The sequence below is a fragment of the Phalacrocorax carbo genome, chromosome 8, assembly GCF_963921805.1.
Source record: "Phalacrocorax carbo chromosome 8, bPhaCar2.1, whole genome shotgun sequence".
Taxonomy (NCBI): Eukaryota; Metazoa; Chordata; class Aves; order Suliformes; family Phalacrocoracidae; genus Phalacrocorax; species Phalacrocorax carbo.
In genome coordinates, this window is record NC_087520.1 from 41,644,024 (window position 1) to 41,657,333 (window position 13,310).

At 38.0% G+C, this 13,310-nt stretch overlaps 1 protein-coding gene across 2 annotated transcripts in view; it reads left to right on the top strand.

Moving 5' to 3' along the window:
• The window catches only part of CDH13 (cadherin 13), a 514,885-nt gene that overhangs the window by 234,789 nt on the left and 266,786 nt on the right, over positions 1 to 13,310 (top strand). For both annotated transcript variants that reach the window (XM_064459660.1, XM_064459659.1), the window contains exon 5: positions 8,043 to 8,195. In XM_064459660.1, coding sequence (XP_064315730.1) covers positions 8,043 to 8,195 — 153 coding nt within the window. The remainder of the gene's footprint in view (positions 1 to 8,042; positions 8,196 to 13,310) is intronic.

The window sequence follows — 13,310 nt, forward strand, 5'->3', positions numbered from 1 at the left end:
AATCATTCTCACCAGCTCCATTTTTCTCACTTTACTACTCCTATTCAGTTCCTCAGGTTGGCTCTGCAACTTCATTTATTCTTCAGAACTTTATTCTGCAATTCCAATTACTCTACCCGGCTGGAAGTTCCCACTTAATCCAGATCTTGATTTCTTTCTTTGTTACATGCATGGATCTAAAGATAACATTTGTAGCTAAGTCCCCCGGACAGTAATTGTAGCTGCAGGGAGAGGAAGCAACTAGGTTTTTTGTATTCCCCAGACAACCCAGGGCAGACTTCTCTAGACCTTATCAGCAGATTGTTTTAGCCTGGGCACGGTGCAGCTGAGATGCTGTTGTGTTGCTTCCAGTCTGGTGCTAGATCACAGTACCTTATGCTTTCTTGGATGCTGCAAAAGTGGCCTTGAGTAATAAATTGAGACTTTGATCTTATCTAGAATAGGTAGTACTGTGATATACCTGGGGAGGAAAAAAAAAGGTGCTGTAAATTGGCTCTGTTCTCTTCTTTTCTTCCATTTCTTGTAGACTTAGCTACATGTGTGGTGATTGCACATTAGGTGTTCTGTCCTATGGCCTGAATTTCTGCAATTAGAAGCCATTAAATGTTGTAATGTTACCTCTGCATTTCTGCCTTTTTAGATCAGTGATAAGTTTGCAATAAAGTACCTCTAAAAATACAAATAATCCTTTTTTTTTTTTTTTTAAAGGCATCTTTTTTGAGTAGTTCTTCAATATTTTCAACCACAGTCACATTTTTCCTAACAAGTAACCATAGCGTTTGAGCAACTCTGGCTGTCACTGAAAAGACAGTAGTCCTCAAATTCCTTTAGCTAACAGGGTTTGTTGAAGTTAGTTACTTAAGCAGCAATTAAAATATGGTGATTAAATGGCTACTGAAAGGCCAAAACAGCCAGTGAAATATCCAGGCCCTCTGCAACATGTAATACTTCTACGTCACATTACTTTGAGACAGAAAAAAACGTGTTTACAAGTTCTGTGCTGTCAGTAGGAAGAAATTGTTGCTTACTGAATCCAGAGTGCAGATATACACCTGAAATTGACTGTTACTTCGGAAAGGGGAAGTGAAAATTATTTGTGATGAATCTTACTGCTCTTCATAAATTAAGAGTTAGAGGAAGCTGAAGGATTACCTCCTACAGAAGATAATGCCCACCTTGTTGTGTTCACTGCATTACTTTACTTGCACCTATGCGCAAATGCTCGCTGTTAGCTATTTATACTGGTTAAATCCTCAAATTTGGTGCAATTGTAGATGAAGCCTGAAGGCCCCAGTGCTGCAACTGATTCTTCAGGGGAATTGTTGCATCTGTGTACAGCTATGATAATGAACCTCTAACTGAAGGGATCCACTGGTGCACAGGGCTTCCGCATGCATAAATTAATTTTGTTTCATTTGGACACCTGTACATCCTACTACAAAATTGATCTGAATTTTGTAAATGTTTATGCATAATTATCATAAAAAGCCATTATGTTGAGAAGATGTTTTTTGGTTGCATATCAAATATCCTATTTGTGTTGATTTTTCTAAAAAGACCTCGAAAAATGAGCACTGTTAGTGAAATAACTTCATCGGTTTTTTAATATATTGTGTCATTTTCATACATTAAGATATTTTGTGGAAATGTTTGTATATGGAATTTATTAACCTTGGCAAATTTCAGCTTCAGAGTTGTTTTTATTCTAGTTATTTAGATGTTGTATTTGCATTGGTGTAACAAAATCATAGTTGATACCGTAACCTCTATAGGACGCAGAGCCCCAGTCCAACAAAATACTTAAATATACCACCTGCATTTCAAGCAGTACGAGTTCTGTTTCCTTCATGTACATAAAGTTCTGAATACGATACCTAATATTCATGCAGTTTTGTCTGGATTGCTGCAGGCAAGGAACATTTGTACCATTTGCAGCCCCCAATCATTCTTCCAAACATCCATCAAAGATATGCTAGAACGATGTGCTTTAATTCTCACAGTGTTGTTACTAAATTTGACACTTCCTGAAGCATTTTCCATGATAAAGCTCATAGTTAAGATGCTAAGAGAAACCCTCTTGAGAACATTAGTGGATGGTTTTTCATTTTTGTAATTCATTTAATTTCAACTCCTGATTTTTTTTTTTTATTCCCATGTTACATGTCTAAGAGTTGGTATAAAAGTTTCCACATTCAAGGTACTGGCACACCCAGTACTCATTGCTTCACAGATTTCATACAGCTACTAAAAAGCTTTGAGTTTACAGATGCACTCTTATAATAACACATGTGTTACTGCTTGGGGTACCTTTTTCTGTAATTCCTAAGAGTCTTAAGAGAACCAATGCAAAAGAATTCAAATAAGTAACGGCTAATCTTGTAATACTAGTTTTGCCCAGTGGCCACTGAGTTCTTAATGTGTATGTTAAAGGGCAAAATTCAGACACCTTCCAATCATATGTTTCGCCCAGTCAAAATGAATCTTGGGGATCTGACATAGAAAATAGATTTTTAAAGTTTAAAATAACCGAATTACAGCTTTCTTTGCTGAGTTAAATCAAGTCTGTTGTCTATATACATTTTTTCTTTCTTTGGGAAATACATATATATGAGTATTCTTATTAGGACTGTCAACGGCATCAAGGAAAATATTTGTAGCTGATGACCCAGAAGCCATGTCTGCTGTACTAAATGTAGTTTTCCCCAGCTTTGGTTCCCCCAGAAACCGAGCACTTCACCTTGACTTTGACCATGTTCCTTTACCTCAGCTGTCACAGGAGGTTGGGTCAGCATTCTATATTCTTATTGCTGGTCACATTTTCCTTCTCCTTCTGTGCCTGTGGTTTCTGAAGTGCTGTTCCAGTGCAAGCACAAATAGTAGAAATGGAGTGATTGATTGACTGGCTGGTTTAAGATTTGCAGTGAAAGCACATGGTCTAGGAGATTTATACAGCTTTGAAAAATCTTGCCTCATGCGCAGGCTGGAGATTGAAAACTGATCTAGATATGTTTTGAAGTTTAGGACTGTGATATTGCCTGGGTTATTGTGCTGCATAAGCATCTTTAATTGCTGAAGGTTTTTTCTGTTGTTTACTTGAATTCTGCAAATATTTTTCATACTTATCTATATTAGTTTAGCTTGTGTTTTGGTTAACATACTGAATGGGCATTTGTTCAGATGTGTTTTAGCTGATAAATGTTTTTTAAGATTGGTGATCATGAAAGGAAGCTATAATGAAGCTAATAACAAAGCTTACTACAAGAAAAAAGTGTTACCTAATATATATACTATCATATGTAATGTGTTGGTTTTCTCCCTAACTATCATGAACAAAGGACATAGTCACTTAGAGAAGCTTTATAATTTCTGTTACCATCACTTATGGGGATAAATCACCTGGATGTTCTTGGCTATCACCCGTATGTTGAATGAATTCTGAAGAAAGTCCTGGTCAGGGAGAAAGCAGAGGTCAGATTTGGCCAACGTCTCCCTCTGTCAAGGAACAGAATTTGGTTCCCCCACTTAACTAGTTTATCTAGTATCTAATTCATGAAGATAGAGGTATTGAGAACCAACAGATCCAATAAATTATTAAAGTCAGCAAATTATATGGCCTGCTTTCTAACCATAGTTTTTTTATGTTTAGGTTACAGTAATGAAACCATTTCTGTTGGTTAGTGCTTTTGAATAATGATGGGAATATTTTGCACTTGTTTTCATTGAAAGATTGTTTCAGCCAGTACAGAGCAAATGGAGCCTCTGACTGTAAGGAATGACTTTTCAGTATGGCAGGACAGGATGTGTCTGTTTAAACATTTACCTGATATCCGAACAATGGGCCAAACCCATTGTTTTGCGCTTGTGGAACGTTGTGATTAAAGGAAAATATAGTTCACCTCTAAATATTCCATGGATAAATTTGCTCCCTAGGAGGCTGGGGGAGGGGGAAAGACCAAAACCAAACACCCCCTCCAAAAATAAAAAACGCACAAGAGAGACAGTGACGCTCAGAAATTAAAAGTACTGGGGTTTGAACCAAATTTTCCTGTCTGAGGGTGGGATTTGTTTTCTAATTAAAAAGTGAAACTAATAATGCATGTCTAATTCAGTTGGTGTCAAGAACTAAGAAATTATGGAAGTGTTTGAGGCAAACACGTCTTAAGGAATGAAACTGGAAAACGAGGATGGAGCTGTTAAAGGCAGATTTGCTGGGGCTGCCGAACTGTAAAGTCTCTCTCTGAGGGTAGTGTGGGTTTTTGTGGTTCTATTTCTCCTCTTCTTGTGAGAACACTCTGAATTTACTTCTGCGATAAACCCATAACAACAGGGGGATCACATTGCTGAAATGAGTTTAGCTGCAAGGGATACATAATGTCAGCTGAAAAACAGCACTTGGTAAATATGTTTTGGCCATGGTTCAGCAAAAAGCAGATCCTGTCAGCTAAGTAACATTTCTGTTTTCTTGAAAGTGTCTTTTAGTTGAGCAGAATCGTACAGCCTCTGCCTTTTTTACAAAAGAGGGAAAAAATACCAGTTTGTCTTTGGTGTTAGGTATGTGGTCCTGACAAGGCTAGCACTTCAGTTTTCAATACATTTATTCTCCAATGTATCCTTGACATGGGAAAGTGTTACCAGGTGTGGGGCAGTGAGTAATGTCGAAGTCTGTATCTAATACTGTTGCTTGGGTCCTGGATGAGGAAATAGCCTTCAAGAGTCTATATTATTGTGGGATTCTCAGCTGGCATCTATTCTGTCTATGCCATCTGCCCATGTGATGTCAAGGCCCTTTGGAATTGTCAGTTCAGAACAAGGGGAAATTAAATAGGTAGAAACTGGGAGACCAGGTAAAGTATGCCTGAGGTATCTGTATTCTCAGTAGGTGGGTGCTTGGATCTCTGCTACCTTAACTGGAGCATTTCCTAAGAATGAAGGGCCTTTATGTGCAACAAACAGCCTCTGTCATATGGTGCAGATACTTTCAGTATTAGGACCTGCACTGAAGTTCCTAAAGCTGTGAACAAAGTATGGAAATAAGTGTTTCTGTCTGGGCTTCAGGTAGTAGTAACTGTGGGAAGGTCAAATATGTGTTTTAGAAACATAAAAATGGCATCCCGAAGTAAACATTCCAGCCAAAATAATATGGCCTTGATTTTTCTCAGCCAATAAATTGGGAAAGCATCGTTGTGTAAATACATTGTAAGCTAGGAAATTTTCATGTGAACAGTACTGTGTTTATGACAGTGTTCAGAATAGCAGTCTTGCCAGAGGAGATGTCAGACAATCCTCCTGTTCTTTCTTTCTTGCTCTTGTTGAAGCACCAAACCATATGGCAAATTAAGCCTGATTTTTATTAAACTTTTCATTGTACTGAGCTTAGTGTGAACTGGGAAATGCACTTTCTTTGAACTATGCAGCCTTTATATAAGCATCTTAATTAGGAGATGTTAATGTTCTTCCTTACATTCCTGGGAGTATGTAGCTCCCTCTTGTGGCTAATTAAACATTTTAAAGAATCATACTTCCAAAAATTACTTTTTGTGCAACCACTGTTGCTCTTGAAGAAACAATGCGGTGGTACATGGAGCCTCTCTAACCTGGCTTCTTATCACTATATCAGGCATAAGTTGGTGTGCAACAACTAGATGCATAGATGGGTCAATAGATAGGAGAGAATGGTCTGTACATACCTGCACCATGAATGTGACTGATTCCTGAAGCTTTCCAAAAGCTGAATGGACACATCCAGTCATTTGGAAAAAAAATGTGCTGTCTGGTAACTGTTGGTCCTATACATTATGTGCTTGAAGAATGGTTTACAGCTAAAGTGGAGATGAGATATGGGATGTGTGTTAGCTCCAAGGAGTGCAGGTCTTTCGGGTACCACACTGGGATGTCTTGCCATCAAACTCAACGTTAAGGTCTTGGCCAGTTTTGGAGTTGAGAGGAAATTTTCCCTCCGGTCAGGTTTGCAGGGACCCTTATTATTATTATTATTACACTCCTTCCTTTCTATCTAGTGTGGAAAAAGGTCTGTATATGATTATGTGGAATTTTTCTGATCAATTCCCTTGCACAGCCTGCGATTTGTTTTGTTTTCTTTCTGTGGCTTGTTCCACCTGGGGCATCGCGCCTATACTGCAGCTTAAATTTTTATTAAAAAGTTAGGTGATGTTTGATGCCTATGATGGAAATGGCTGTTGTGTAGACATCTCTGGATTAGAATTTTGTGCTGGCCTGTGGCTGACTTCAGGCCTTTCAAACCACTGTTCTTATATTGGATGGGAAGGTGCACTTGTCTTGTAATAAGTCTCAAAAATCAGGGCAGAAGATGATTGATTCGTTTTTCCCTACAAAAGCGAGCATTGGTCATGACATTGCAAAATCATAAACGTAGCTTTATGTTAAGAATAACACATACTTTTATGCTTGGTGTTAAAAAAATACTAGGGATTGCTCAAAAAATGAATTGAACAACCGGTAGCTTTTCAGTAGGAGCAATTAAGTTTCAGTTTCACCACAAAACCTGAAGTAACAAAGTTACTTTGCCCTTTTGTCACCTGCAATATTCTCTGCCTCTGTGTTTTGGCATGACGTACGCAAAAATACACGAGAAGAACACTTCATCCATTAGTGTTTCTAACTTGGAAGGAGGAAGGAAAAAAAAAGAAAGATGAAATGGGTGTTTACTTTGAAATTTCTCCCTTTCCCAAAGGCTCTGAGAATTGAAACTTTATCTCTGAAAATGCTGATTTCCTATTTCATAACTCGTGGCGATTTTTTCTCAATTAAAATAAAGGAATAATGATTATGGAGTTTAGTCAAAATCTCACTGCCCAGTAATCTGCAAACCAGCGTTGCTGAACCCACAGCAATAGAGCAATAAACATGTATTTCCTCAGGGACATTGTTAAACACCCTGCATATTTATGATCTCAAAATGGGAGCAGGTCCAGATTTGTAAGGCCACTTTTTCCCTTCCTCTTCCTGAACTGTAATTCAGACCAGCATATAAATATTTCTCTTAATGTTTCTGCAGAAATATTAACAATATAAAATTTCTAGAAACAAAAGAACATGAAACAGCAGAGGGAAGGAATAGCTTGGCAAGATTGTCAGCCTTAAAGGGCAAGATTAATTTATAATCCTTCTAGATTCTGGTGTACAAATACAAATCTGCAAAGCATGTAGCTTATAACAAACATTGTGTAGCTCTGCAAGTTTACATATGCTACTGTCACTAATGTGAGACAGCCTTGAAATTGGATTTTTAAGGATTTTTTTCTTATGGGGAAATAAGGTAGTGCTAGTAACAAGGAGTTCCCATACGTGTGTGTCTATCTTTATAAATATACACATAAATTTGTGAAGTGGAGGAATTCTAACTGTGTGACTAAGCAGAGTTCTGGGCAGGATACCCAGATGTTTTCATGAGGAGTTTTTTCCCTTGGTTTAAAATCCTGGGAAAGTAGGAAGTAGAAGGGAAAGGGGGGGCAGCAGCCTGAAAGCAGTCTATTTTGTAATGACTTTACAATAGCTAATAAAAAGGACTGACTAATCAGAAAATAATGTGTGGGGCCATCTGGGTTGGGTAAGGGTTGTTGTGAAATAAGTCCGCTTTATGCCACTCAATGGAACATGCCTTTTTTTTTTTTTTTTTGTAAGCTTATAGCTGTTGTATCATTGTAACTGAAAAAAGAAATAGAATTAAATAAAATGTCAAATTCTAGACATAGAGTGAATACAGTAGCAATGGAATAGTAGAAACTTTACATAGTGAAATGGGAGACAGTAAAGGTAGGAACGGGCTAAGGACATGAGTAGCTTTTCCAGGGTTTAACACAAGAATTTCACAGTGTTTTCTGACGGATTGAAATAATATTTTATAATTATATTTTATCATGAACCTGATTTTATCATTATGCATTATTGGCAGGGAATATACTTCAACATTAGATAAAAGATCGAAATGGCTTATGTGGTTTTAGAATTATTTTAAAAGTTTTTATAATATGGCCTGTATCATCTTGTTTCCTGCCACGCAGGTCATCATCAGTGAGGGGACGGAGGGAGCAAAGTTTCGACTCTCTGGTAAGGGAGTAGATCAAGACCCAAGAGGAATTTTTAGAATCAATGAGATCAGTGGCGATGTCTCCGTCACCCGAGCCCTTGACAGAGAAGCAATTGCTAATTATGAGGTGAGTACTCATAGCAATAGGATCTCTGCCTCTACGTTGATTATATATATTTTTTGAATGAGTATTTGTTGATGTATGAAAGGGCTGCAGTTATTGAAGTCTAAATTACAGCTACAGTCCTATAAAATTTCCAGAAGAACCGTTTGTCCTTTGGAAATGGTAAATGTATTTAATTTTTACATGCAATCAAAACTCTGCTTTCTGCATGTAACTTCTGTCATTTATCTTCAGTAGAAATACTTCTGAATACCATGTGTGCATTTGATTTGTGAATACAAAATTATGTTTGGACAAAAGGAGATCTTTTTGGGAAGTTGCCACTAAGGTACTACATGGTTATGCTTTTTCTTTTTTATAGTCAAGCTGTCAATGGAATACACTATTGAACTCCATTTTTAGTAATGGGTATCTTTTACTAGAGATAAAGAAGCTTCTGTTAATATGCAAATGTTAGCAGATACGTCTCTGTCAGATGTATGTCTCCTACAAAGATTTTACTAAAGATTCCTTCCCTTGTCAATAAATGTTATGTTTCTTCCTATTGAAATTCTAACAAACAATCTCTGAAATCTGTAAAATAACTGCACCACAATGCCCTGAAATGCATAGTGTTAACAGAGGATCTGTCAATTCGTATTTTCTGTCTAGCTCTTGAAATGTGCAGTCAGATAAATTGTGTCTGATCACTTCGATATAGATGAGCCGCAGAATTCAAAATGCGGGATGGTTAGTACGTATGCATGTTGCTGCTTCTGCCGCAGCATGGGGGACTGACCTCCGTGCCCTCATGCGGCAGGGAGCGTGCGGTACTCCAGCCCGTGGCGGAGGCAGGCTCTGGTGACAGTTCTGACTGCCGTCCCTGACCTCCTCGTTTTGTCTTCTGCTGTGTAGTAATTGATACGTGTCCTTTCAATCCTGTTTCTCTCCTCCTCTGGAAGAGTTTGCCAGTTAGATGACTCGTCATACTTGCTCAAACAGCACTGCTAAAATTTACCATATGTTGGTTTTCAACACTTAAACATCTATTTCTCATCCGGGTCCACAGTGAAATATATGTTAACCACTCGCATGGTATTTATGGTAGTTACTGATGTCCTCCTTCAAAGAAAAACATTGCAGTTTCTCTTTTTAACACTGTTCCTCATCTTCATTTACCAGCTGTTTCTTATTTTATCGGTGGCTTTCCACCTTAATGTGTTCAGTATAAACCTTGAATATTTTTTTACTGGGAAATCATAGTAGTCTCTTCAACCTAATGCATCAAACCACAAATGGCCCTCGTATCTGATCTGGCAAAGCATACACTTAAATTAAGACAAAAACATTGCCCTAGAGGAGCTTTTTTGAAGCAATGCAAATTATATACAAGTAGTGCAGTGTAGTAGGTTATGTAGAGCAATGTAAATGTATAATAGGCAGTAGTGCTTTCTAACCTGTTACATAGCACTCTGCTCAGCATGCTCACTGGCATCCTGTTGTGCAAAATGTAGTTGAAAAGTTCTGTGGGAGAACCCTCAACTCGATTAGTCTGTCTTTGAATCCAGCCCATTGTTTTCCAATGAAGATGTATCATGGTGTCAGGAAAGCAGCAGGATTTTCTCCCTCATTTCCTTGGTGTACACTGAAAGATGAATTACCTGAAAGACCCTTAAATTTCTGTGAAAAGTGTGTTTGGTTTCTGTTTTTGTTTGAGCTCCCCTCCCCCACCCAGTACTGATGTCCTGAAAGAAAAAGGTCAAAGCAAAGGGCAAAAAAGGAAAGAATAGATCTCCATGAAAAAATACAAATTCTTTGCAAGCTGTCATACCAAGGAGTATGTAATCAGTGGTGGGGCAAGGATAAAAAGGTGAGATTTGTTTGGATCATTCCAGCTACGCAGAGGGTTGCTGTGCATGAGCACTGATTTTTTTCCCTATACTTAGTGCATAGATACACAAGGGATGAGAATTAAAAGATATTAATAGGGCACAAAATAGATCTTTAGCCGTCAGTGTTTCATAGAACCTTTGCAGATTTTACTATATGTGTACCTCAAAATGTCTTAAAATAATATTTAATCTGTTATAAAAATTTGTTGTTGTTTGTTTCATTGAATGTCTGAAATCCTGCTTTTTGCTGCCTTCTTTCTCCTGGAGGAATATTGAAAAACCTGTAGGACTTTTCCCATATATTCATTAAAAACAAAATCTGTCTGAGAGTCAGGTCCTGCCAGTCTATTTGATGCAGCACAGTTGCATGGGAGTTGTGTTTTCAGATGAGTTTAGATACTCTGTTAGCAAACAAAACTCAAGCTGGCTAGAGGAATGTAAGGCAGCTACACTAATGAACCCCCACCGCCCCAAAACAGACTTATTTATCCCATTGATTGATGAGTTTATTTTTTGTGAAATCAGTTAAATTGTTCAAAAATAGACAAGTGTGTGAAACTCTACCAAAATATTAATGTTGGGATGATTAATTGCCATAGTCATTCTGACCTAATCACCTGCACGTTTGAAAATGCGATGGTTTCTATTGAGAAAATGAAAGTGTGCCAGAGGAGGCTGGGTGAGACAGCAGAAGTCCAAAAGCCACTACAGTGAAATTAGCCATTAGTAATTACTTTTTTTCTCATGTGTATGGAAGTATGCTAATGAAATCATGTTTGCTAATGGAAAAAGGTAGATGCTTCTGGTGTGTTTTTCCTGTAACTTTGTGGGGTGCCTTCTTAAAGGTCAGAGAATGTCAGTCAGCTTCAGCTTTAAGTGAAAGCTGCTTATGAAGAAGAGCAGGAGGATGTGAGGATGTAAGATGTTGTTATGCCCAGCAAAGCCAGACTGGCTTAGGAAAGTGTGTAGTAATTCTTTTTTTCTTCTAAAGAGGTCTGATAAAGAGCATCCTGACAGGAATTCTGGATCAGAGTAAACCACTGGATTTACATTGAATTATTTTATTTTGGGGCTTCCTACAGCCTGTTGATGAAACAACCAAATGATGCTCTGAAGAAGGGGTTTAAGCAGCATATGGGCATATTATTGAATTGTTTCTGGGTTGGTGAGATAAGCAGGTAGCCTAGAGCCCTCATTTAGTGGCAGTAAAAGGTGTTCTGTTGTACAAATATGCTCTCAGAAATAGTGTCTTTTGTATGACTAGTTGGAAATTTCAGACAATGGCCAAATAACTTATTTATTTCCTATTGAAAAATGCAGATGTGAAAAAAACAGATAAAGAACTTGATGGGGAAACTTAAGATGGATTTTCTAGCCCAGATCAGTGAGGTACGCACTGTCCAAAAAATTGCTGATAATCTCTGCAATTCTGAGTCCGCTTCAGATCCATAGTCTTCTCTGATTCCAGCAAAGCAGAAACACTAGTGACTTTTCAGTTGCATCTTTTAGCAAAAAAATCAAAAGGATCAAGTGCTTCTAGAAAGAGCTGCAATAACAGAACTAAAGGACTGCAATGAATTTGGAAGGCTAGTTGTGCTAAGTGTAGATAAAAGACCAGTGAACTGGGAAACAAAGGTTCCAGTAGAGGGCCAGTGAATACTGGCTCAAAAACAGTGGTTATGGGGTAATCTGTTAATTAAAAGCATTCAGCTTGTTTTCAAAACCTCACATTTACATAGGTAATTAATTTGTAGGCACAATGCTGTCATGCGAGTAAAAATACAAAGAGGTGCATATATTGATTACTATGACCAAGATGAAAAAAAATTGCTAAGTTAAAGAATTATGTTTTGTTCTTTACTCAGGCAGGCTCAGAAGAAATGGGAACAATATTCCATTAACTTTTTACGGTTAATGCATGAGATTTTGGTTAGGCATTCCTTGGGTACCGGACGAAGCCTGAAGTGATATGAACTTGTTTCCCGTCACTTATCACTTCATGGGATCCCCGCAGCAGTAAAATCCAGTTCTGTAACCTCTTAAGCATGAGTGGTAACTTGCCAGCCAGTCAGTGGAGGGGGGCTTTTGGTCAGGTCTCAAGATTTTAAAGGATGTTGCCATCATTGATGGGATTTTTCATAACTGCTTGCCAAGTGTAAATATGTGTGGAGGAGAAATAATCAGAAGGTGATCCTTTGCAAGCATGGTATGAAGAATCTTCATAAAACTGTTCAGCGATAGTGTGACCGAATTTACCTGGGCAATTTGAACTGTTGATGAAGAGTTAGCTTTAATTATTTTTTAAGTGAAGAGCTTTATTTGCTTTAGAAAATTCTTAACAAGCAGAGGTGTGAAATCAGCTTTCAGCTTGTTTTGTAATGGCAGATCACACTTCTGTGAAAGCATGCCTTGCAACAGGTAGTGGCAGACTGAGGTATTTAGAAAACTTATTTAACAGGACTAAAAAGCAAATTAGGACTCTTCGGTTTAGGTAGCATTGTTTCTATATGTTGGATAACAATTAGACTGAGAATAGGCTAAAGAATTCAGACCAATCAGCGGCACCCAAATCTCTAGTGTGGGCTGCTTCAGTTTGGGTTACATGAGACTGTTGTTTCTGCGACAGCCAAACATTTAGGGTGATGCTGCAGTCCTAATGGACTCTACTTCTGTGTCTAATATAGAATAATGGAAACGTGTCTCAATCATGAGGAAAACTAGCTTGGTCAGGTGCCAAGGAGTATTTTCTGAGAAAGATTTTTAAGTACCTGAATGCATTTTTGCAGTTACTGTGAAAGTATTACTGTAGCAAAAAACCTAGCAGTGAACAGCTGTAATTTATCCTGTACAGAAGAACGAATTTGTCTTCTGTGTAAGTCCATTTTAGTGCAGCCACATCCTTTTTGGAATGATTTATCATATCCTGATACATCATCTCTGCAATAGGTAGTGTGGAGATATATAGACAGCACACAGAAGCATGTTTCTCTTTGAGCAGGAAAACCATAAACTTACTCCTAACTTCAGGACTGGTCTAAACTGTATTTTAATCTTGGTTATCTGCACTGGAAGAATTGTTTGAAGTGTAAGTGATCTGCGCTGACTTGAGCTGAAACCAGTTGATGGGGAACATCAGACTTCAGTCATCTCCCATGAATATACTGAAAAAAAGAACTCAGCCTTCCATGGGAGGAGGGGTTTGGTCTTGTAGAGATGTAAGTGTCAGTAAAATGTCCTTGATTTAATT